At 40.9% G+C, this 10,000-nt stretch overlaps 1 protein-coding gene across 2 annotated transcripts in view; it reads right to left on the reverse strand.

Annotated features, from left to right (window-relative positions):
- Window positions 1-10,000, reverse strand: part of LOC134461054 (partitioning defective 3 homolog B-like) — a 368,046-nt gene that overhangs the window by 8,234 nt on the left and 349,812 nt on the right. For both annotated transcript variants that reach the window (XM_063213793.1, XM_063213792.1), the window contains exon 19: window positions 5,659-5,769. In XM_063213793.1, coding sequence (XP_063069863.1) covers window positions 5,659-5,769 — 111 coding nt within the window. The remainder of the gene's footprint in view (window positions 1-5,658; window positions 5,770-10,000) is intronic.

Here is a 10,000-nt window from a genome sequence, read left to right on the forward strand (position 1 = left end):
AAGAAATCTAAATAAGTGGACGATTCTGTGTGCGTGTGTAGAGCTCTATCTGTATGTTTTACTGGTGGGCTGTCACCAATGTGTTGTCATGGTTGTCTTGGATGTTGTGTTTCCATTCAAAGTGCACCGTTTTCCCATGCATCTTTTCCCATGTTTATGGTAGCCGGGACCGTCTTCCATAACCAGCATTGCATATTGTGCCGTTATTTGATGATGCCAAAGGACGCAAAACTACTTTGCAGTGGCACCTTGTGTATGTGGGGTAGTGGAAGATTGAAATCATTATGAAGGCATATCCTGTTGATTGTGCTATCTATCTTTTAAGTCCTTAGTGTTAATTTTTATCTATGAAGTTTAAACTGGGGCGCTTAAGATCATCAGGGCTGTCTCCCTCGTCTGTGTAGACTGCTGTCAGCTGAGCAGGCACCGTGCGCTCGCAAGCACACACGCACACACTGCTACTGTCTCCATCCCCCTGTCCCTGTCTCAACCGGTCTCTAGACACATATTCCGAAAGCCTTTCTTTGCGTTTGTCCTGGTTTTTTGGGGGGACAGATAACTTAAATAGGCCTACACCAACTATGATGTAAATGTGCACATCCTTGCAGCATTCACGATGCTATTGCAATTGCAAAGAATATAGCCCACCCTTTCACCCGTAATGTATTAGGCTAGATAAAATATCCTAAAATTTGCAAAACCTCAGAGGGCCCGTGCTGGATGCTCGCACCGGGGCCCGTGACTGAGTTGTTACGCCACTGTAACAGGCACACTACAGAACACCTCCATAGAACTACAAGACCATAGCTGCTGATAGTGCAAACTTAGACATGGGTCCTTCTGTGTATAATTTTCACAAGGCAAAAGCTCATTGGATGGGTGATGCATAAAAAAGGCTTTCCTGTGTATCCATCAGAAATAAGTTGCTAAACTTCTGCAGAAAGCTTATCTGAACAAGCTAAAAACCATTTTGGGAAATCATACTGTGGTCAGATGAGACTGAGCTAGAGTTATTTTATCCTAACAATGGGAGGTGGACATAGCAAAACATGCACACATACATTTTATGACATCTGGACAAAAGTATACCCTGCTATAGGTCTGCATGGCTTGCACAAACACTGTAAAACTTTTTAAAAGAAAGTTCAAGTGTCAGTCACAAAATTTAAGCTGAGCAGAGTTTGGACTTTCCAGCAGGACAGTGATTGCACTGCACTGATAAAAAAAACAATGAGTTAATGCAAAAGAACAAGTACAATGTCATGAAATGGCCATATCAATCTTGAGATACCACCATTATTGAAAAAGAATGAATTTATTTGAACCAGGAAGTCTAAAGAAGACAGATGAGTTACCTGACTGAATTAGAGGGGTTCTGGATAGAATAATTGGCAACTATTCAGTAGAATAGGCAGTTGGAACTTGTCTTCTTGTATATCAAGCATCCACAGGCCGTTAGATCAGCAAAGGCGAGCTCTACTTCATATTAAGGGTATACCTTCTTTGGGGTGCCATATTTATGCACGCACTTTTTTTTGTCCACATAATCCACATAAATCCACATAAAATTGTTTATGTAACACCTAATGAAATTAATCCATTGCTGAAATGTTTCTCTTTCCCTACAGTTTAGCATATGTTAAAAAGAAGTTGCTATTTTAGAAGCTCAACGAAAAATAAACCGATTTAATGATTTTCCTAAAGGGTGCCCAAACTTTCTCATTGCAATGTATACAGAGATATAGATCAACACCCACATAAACACACACTAAGAGATGAAAACGTCAGCAAACACAGAAGTCTACACACAACTGACAACAAGTGATGCATAGACTGCACACAAGGCACGCCAAACACAGACTCCAATGTAAGCAGCTTATATAAGGTGTTGTATTATGATGTGTGCACCGCAATGTAAGCCAAATACCTTCCCAAACTAAGCAAATAGTTTTCTTGCTCTCGAATAACTAAACTCGTTTGACTGCAGTGACCTGGATGATTTAGAGTCCGAAACATCACAGACGCAAAGCAAGAAGGTGATACTTCTGTCAGAAGAACACCTTAACTTGTTACCTTATCGGGTCTTACCAGGTTTTAACCGGGCTCAGACGTAAGGTGGTACAACAACATCCAATACCAATAAATGAATTGGTAATTGGCAATTAATGTAGTGATGAATATTTAGTTTAGTTTAGTTTATTGGATCCCCAGCTATTCTTCTTGGGGTCCAACAATAAAATCACACACAGTTAAAAGTTCTACACAAATCTGTACATTCATGTAAACACCATACATTGAAAAGAAAGAAAGAAAAAAGAAAAAAAAAACATATAATATATATATGCTTCTTAAATAATCTACCAAAACAAAACAAAACCAAATCCATACAGAAGTGCCATTAGCTGTCTTTGCACCACCCTGGTCCTGTGCTACTACTAAAGCGTCATTGACTCTACACACTAAACATTAAAGCATTTTGTGACAAACGTTTCATATACCCCTTTGCCACATACACCCGTGCTTACCCTAGCCTACCACTGATTCTTGAGAAAGTGGCTAAAACAGGTTGTAATGTTGACAGAAAAAAACAAAGTGAATTACAAAATTATATGGTATATCCTCGTAGACTAAGGTCTTGGCTTTTCAGAAATGCACAAGGCCAATCTCCCCATTATGTATTTTTTTCAGAAATCAGGCTTTTCTCCGATCATACCTTGTTTTTTGTCAACACCGTCAGACACAATTAAAAGTTATTAAAATTGTATTGATTTGGTTGCATATGTATCTGGAGTTTTTAAGTGATTATGTGTATTTTTTGGTTCACACATATGCCTTTAAATGTTGAAAATTCACTTTTGTTCTATTTTAATACTGTTTCATGTGTTCTAATTTTAAAATATGTACCGTCATACGATGCTTACTTAACGCCTAAATACAACAAACAATTTTTTGTAATTTCACAAATATTCGTGTAGGCTTAAATTGGCTATTACTTTGATATTTCAACAACTCCTGAGGAAAATGTTGTAAGCACATTCCTTTAAAATGTCCAAAACTCCTTCTTACGGTGGTGACTTAAGAACTGACGGTGGTGACAGTAATCTGAGAGTGGTGAAAGTGGCCTAATTAGTACCTGCATTTAGCAAAATAAATAGCCCTCTCAAGTCAATGGCATCTTGCATAAACACTTTATTTTTGTGTGTGCACAGTATGAGCATGTGTTTTTACTTCATTAGTTAGATTATCTAGGAAGTAAGCCACTGGTTGTTGAAAATGTGGTAAAAAACAGCTTTTAAGTTGTTCAAATCCAAAATATAGAGGTGTATTATCATAGATGTAGGTCTTGGCTGTGCAGTGAATGCATTGGCCAAGCTCCCCATGTTTAACATTTTTCATAAAAGGGGCTCTTTCTTGTTTTGTCAACAGCGGCAGACAGAATTAGAAGTAAAAACACATGTTTACTGTATTAAAGTGAATTACTTTAACAATTCAACATAACTGTAGATACTTATTGTATGCATATTCTTAAAACATGTCAAAAACACGTACAGTAAAACTTGTGTTTTTTGGTGAACTCCATCAGATGTCACCACCGTCAGGTTTTCTGACAAAAAAACCTCCAAATGCACCTCAGTGGTGGCTAGAGTATCATTTTGGATCACAATTATTACTAGCATGCCTAGTAGTGTTTCATTAACCAGCACAATTTAGTAAAATATGGAACAACATGATGAGCAGAACAAAATCTGACGGTGGTGACATCTGACGGTGTGAGACAAAAAAACACTCTTTTAAATATTATGCATTGTTTGTTCACATTAGCCATTTCATTTTCGCTCTGTTTCTTGGGTGCTTCATACCTTTTCTGAAAAAAATTATATTTATTAACATTAATGTAATACAATACTATTAAAACCCCCGACGGTGTTGACAGTTTATGGTTGGGACAGTACCAGTGTCCAAACAAATTAACAAATTGAGGACAAAATAATAAACTTACAGGAGCTTCAGTGATGGTGAAGTAGGCAGTAGAGCTGAAGGTTTGAAAAGGGGTCCTCAGTAATGAAAATTACCTTGTGCATACCTGATTTTATTGTCTTTTAGAAAAAATCTGACGGTGGTGACCAATATGCTGGACACATTTTGAGCAATCAGTAAATAATGCTAAATATTGTTTTACATCCACTATGTGCACATCTGTAGAACCACTTTAATATGGTCTTCCACATCATGGTGATATTGTTCAATTCTGTTAGTGATTTTTGTATTTTAAGTCAATTGAAATGATGATGCCAGTCCTTGGGACAGGCATTTTTACAGGGTGTGGACAGGTTTATAGCCATGAAAAGTAATAAAATTACTCTTAAATATTTCAAACAACTGTGTATTCGTGTGACAGACCCCTTGGCCATCACCTGGGTTCATTTTGTTTGTGAAAATTTAGTTGATTTTCAACAGAATTAATATTTTACTGCAGGGACATGTTTTTGCCAAACTTTCAAGAATCAGTGCTATACTAGATGAGCAGAATGTTCAGGCAGAACAAAGTTTTGACACAGAACATTTTAGAGAGACTTTGAGTGACGTGTGCGTGCTGCGGAACTCAAAAGGGCTCTCTTGGGTAGTGAGATCCCCAACGGAGCTGTCAGAAGCAAAATACAGACATCAAACCACCACACACACACACACACACACACACGCATGCACGCACGCACGCACGCACGCACGCACGCACGCACGCACGCAGGCACGCACGCGCATACCTTCTTGGCGAGACACTTTTACTGGACTTTCAACTTCACAGATCTCTCTTGACTTTTCACATCGCTCCTCTAAAAAAGATTGACATGCACATGGGGGGATCGAAGAGAGAAATTTAACCACACACACACACACACACACACACACAGACACAGACACAGACACAGACACAGACACACACACACACACACACACACACACACACACACACACACACACACACACACACACACACACACACACACACACACACACACACACACACTGAAAACACACCTCACAGACACAGGTCCACATACAACCACGCATACATACAGTATACACATACAGAACCACTCCTGGGTGAACGGAAAGATGGATGCAGGGATATAGGAACAGATATGTAGATGGATGGATGGATGGATGGATGGATGGATGGATGGATGGATGGATGGATGGATGGATGGATGGATGGATGGATGGATGGAGAGAGATGTGAGGATGAGTGGATGCATTGACCGAAGGACAGATGAGCGGACACTGGACTGACACAGGAACAAATTTATTGGGAAATGATTGGAAAAACAGAGGAATAAATAGAAAGATGGATAGATGGATCAGCAGAGAAACAGAATATGTGAATGACAGAGTGAATAAATGGATCATGGATGGATGGATGGATGGATGGATGGAGAACTCAATGAAGGAATAAATTGAATGAATGAATGAATGAATGAATGAATGGATGGATGGATGGATGGATGGATGGATGGATGGATGGATGGATGGATGGATGGATGGATGGATGGATGGATGGATGAATTAATAGATGACTGAATTAATCAATGGATGAATAAATGAATGAATGAATTGCCACATGGATATATACTGTAAATAAAGATAAAGGTAAACGCTCACCTCTCTCTCTCCTCCTTCATCCTCTCCAGCTCTCCCTCACTCAGGATGTCAGCTGTGTTCTTGATGGGAGTCGTCTTCCCATCCCTCTTCTCCTCCTTCTTCTTGCCAAACCTGCAGATGGAGAGAGAGAGAAAGAGTGAGAGAGAGAGAGAGAGAGAGAGAGAGAGAGAGAGAGAGAGAGAGAGAGAGAGAGATTAAATCTGGTTTATTATATAATTTTCACTGGTTCACATAATGACAAGGTACAGCTAAGTGAGTAAAATTATAAATTCAGCATATGGAGGAAGAAACATTCTTCACATCAGCAGCACGGCCCCTCAATAAACCTTCCCCATCATCAATGGAGAGTGGGAGGGAGGTAGAGAGAGATATGGAGTGGAAGAGAGACAGAGTGAGAGAGTGAGTTAAGAGGAGGGATGATGATTGTCATTATCATAGCAAAATTCAAAGGCAGCCCATCTCAAAATCCTGACCACACAAAAACACTACTTCTTTCTGTGTTTACAAACACACAAACTCAAACCAAAATATGTAAATGTTTGTTTGGCCCAAAAACTCTCTCACCACAAAAAAGGCCCAGCACTCTTTAATCTACAGGATCATCGGCACCATAAATGGCACTCAGCTTAAGCCTCCGCTTCTCTTTGAAGTCTGGATATATGTAGAAAAATCCATGCAGACATGGACACACGCACACGCACACACACACTCTTTACCATGTCATATTTACCTACCATAATTGATACATAAACGATAGTGTGTGATTTTATCCCAAGTAAACAGTCATATATGGATATAATGTTGGCCTAAATGATTGTTTTGTCTGTCTGCTCAGTGTATGAACACAAGCACGCATGCACATTCCTTTAGTTCCAAATCCCACTACTTAGCTTCCAAAACACACCCCACCCATCTCATCCGCTCATTACAGAGAGAGAGAGAGAGAGAGAGAGAGAGAGAGAGAGAGAGAGAGAGAAAGACAGACAGACAGACAGACAGACAGACAGACAGACAGAATTCGTCCGTTATAGACAGACAGACAGACAGACAGACGTTGTCCGTTATAGACGGACAGAAGTTGTCCTTTATAACCTCCAAAGCTCCCCAGTGCAAGTCACTCTAAACACGAGCAAATCAGCAGTTGATCATGTCTGCACATGCCATTAGGCCAGTCTAGACTTCGCATGTGTGTTTGTGTGTGGTGATATCACTCATGTGTTGAGTCATTATTGGGTTGCCTGCAGTAGTCAGGCCTAACTGTGTGAGTAAGTAGCTGTGTTTACAGGCTTTGAGTGCCGATTGGGGCACATGCAAAGCTGTCTACAGGGCTTCCTTGGAGTCACCATATGATAGATAGCCAGGGTGGAATGCATTGAAGGGGGACACAGATGTGGAATAGGGTATAATGGACAATCCAATCAAAAAGCGGTCACACAATTCAAAGTTTTGCCATATAACCGACCCAAACATACACACACATTACATTACATTACACTTAGCTGACACTTTTTTTATCCAAAGCGACTTACAGTTGTTTACAGGGTATTGGATACAGTCCCTGGAGCAGAATGCCTTGCTCATGGGCAACTCAGCCACGGGGTGCGGTAGAGAGCGGAAGGGTGGGATTTGAACCTGCAACCCCCTGATCTGATCTAAAGGCCATCTTCTTAATCATTAGGCCACGGCTGCCCCACACCACTGATGATTTTCAATTGACACTCTCATATCATATGTCTAACTGAACATCCAGATGTATTCTAAATAAGCAATTCCATTGCATTCTCCACACTACTTCTGATTGGCTACAATTGTCGCCTTTAGTTAACAGAGGGTGCTTTTCTTTTCTTATTCACCAGCCAAACTCATTATAGGACAAGGCCTTACAAAGCCAGCTGAATGTACATGGCAAAAAAATAATGTTGTTATTTAGCCAAGCTGACTTAAAGCTACAGTTAAGTATGAAGCTACATTAAAAAATATTTAAGGCAATGGGCAATATATATGTGATACACTTGGAAGAGTGTTACGATGTTTCTGTGAAAGTAGGTTAAAATAAGGTCAACAGACTTTAGTTGCATACTATCCCTGCAATAACCAAACAGGTTTCCAGCTGACTAAGGTACTAATAATGTAGAATCACTGCATGCAATGAAACCACATAAAGCATGAATGAAGCACATTGCACAATAAATTGGAAGTAGACGGTCAAAACACACACAAAAACACACTGACATACACATACCGTATGAGTACTCAGAGAAACAACTCAGATGGGGAGATATACAGCAGGAGTAAAGGCAATGTCCACAGCTGATTTCTGATTTTGTAGCAAAACAACTACAGCAAAGTCTGCAAATACCGCTATCAAAAAAAAATTAAACAAATGTACTCCATATTTCTTGTGGGTTAAAACAAATATTCATGTCAAAGACGAATAATAAAAAAACAAGCTAAGAGGCACTTCAAGCGAATACTGAGATAAATTCCCACAGGCCTGAAGTGTCTCAACGTAAGAGCTGGGTACTGGTAAAACGAATAAAACAAAATAAAACCAACAAAGCGCACAGAAATACAGACATAACATTAATTTAAAACAGCGAAGACTATAATGAATATGAAGATGTAGTATTAACGTAAAACTGACCTATAAAAGGGTTATGTGTGAGAGAGATGCCACGAGTGCTGAAATGTAGGCTACACGTGTTTATCAGGCAAGGAGTGTGTGAAAGACACACCTGTGTGTGTGCGTGTGTGTGTGTGTGTGTGTGTGTGTGTGTGTGTGTGTGTGTGTGTGTGTGTGTGTGTGTGTGTGTGTGTGTGTGTGGAGAGAGAGAGAGAGAGAGAGAGAGAGAGAGAGAGAGAGAGAGAGAGAGAGAGAGAGAGAGAGAGAGAGAGAGATACAAGTAATACAAGTCTAAAAAACAAAAACACAAGGCTTTTATTCTTCAGTCTGTGTGCCCTCACCACGGCAGGTCTGCTGTGTCATACAAACGCACTGTCGAACATCACACCCTGATGATGTCTTAAGGGCCGAAACTCAGCTCATGAGGGCGCTTTTTTTTTTCTCCATTTTTAGCATCCAAACACAGGATGCTGGAATAAGTCATGTTGCCTTATACTGAAGAGCACATGCCTTTGACGTGGATGTTTCAACAAGACAATGACCCCAAACACACACAGGCACTCACACAGCTGACATCTATATTTCATACACATCAAAACACACACACACACACACACACATCAACACCCCCCCCCACAAACACACACACACACACACACACACACACACACAGCTGTCATATTCGCCATTCACCACTGGTCATAATCAGCACTGACAGAGATTATACCTCTTCACACACTCACATTACGTCTATCTCTCCGTCACCCACACCCACACGCACAGTCACACACACCTGGCCCGCGTCATCGTCCATGTCACAGTAGCACCGTTTGTGGACAGATGAATCATTTAACACTAATGGACGCACATAGACACACACCTGACCACACCTGCTCCTAACAATGGCACTGTGTTGTGAGCATGCAGATGTCCAGGTAGTCATGCTTGTGCGTACGTACTCATTCTCTCTCTCTCTCTCTCTCCCTCTCCCTCTCCCTCTCTCTCTCTCTCTCTCTCTCTCTCCCTCTCCCTCTCCCTCTCCCTCTCCCTCTCCCTCTCCCTCCTTCTCCCTCTCCCTCCTTCTCCCTCTCCCTTCCTCCCTCCCTCTTTCTCTCCTTATCCCTCTCGCTCCCTTGCTCATTCATATGTTTGCAGAGTGTCAGACACAGGAACTATATAGGATACTATACCTACGTAAACTGCATGTTTTTTTCTTTCCGTTTTTTTTAGGCAGGTGGTTACACTCATCTGACTGCACTCAACTTCAAACTGGGCAGACAGACTGACAGGCCGACAGACCGACAGGCAGAAACATAGACACGCAGCCAGGCAAGCAGACAAGGTAGACATACAGAAACACAGACAGAGTCCTGTGTGTGTGTTATGCGTGTTGTGTGTGTTGTCACAGTGGTGGATACGAAAAGGACAAAGAAAGAAGTGGGATGAGATGTGAGAAGAAGGGCGATGAAGAGAGAGACACATGTACACCATGCGATACACAAGTTTATCAGCTGCTGTCCAACATGGAAACCTACAGAGCAAGATGACTCACTATACAATTGGCTACCAGACACATAAACACTACCACCTACACACACAGCAGGACTCTCCACAGTCTATGTGGAGACATATGTGCTCAGTTACTCCCACACACAAATACACAGACATATATACACACAACATATGCAGACACTAAGATGTATGCACACACAAACTCAC

This window comes from Engraulis encrasicolus, chromosome 13 (genome assembly GCF_034702125.1).
Source record: "Engraulis encrasicolus isolate BLACKSEA-1 chromosome 13, IST_EnEncr_1.0, whole genome shotgun sequence".
NCBI lineage: Eukaryota > Metazoa > Chordata > Actinopteri > Clupeiformes > Engraulidae > Engraulis > Engraulis encrasicolus.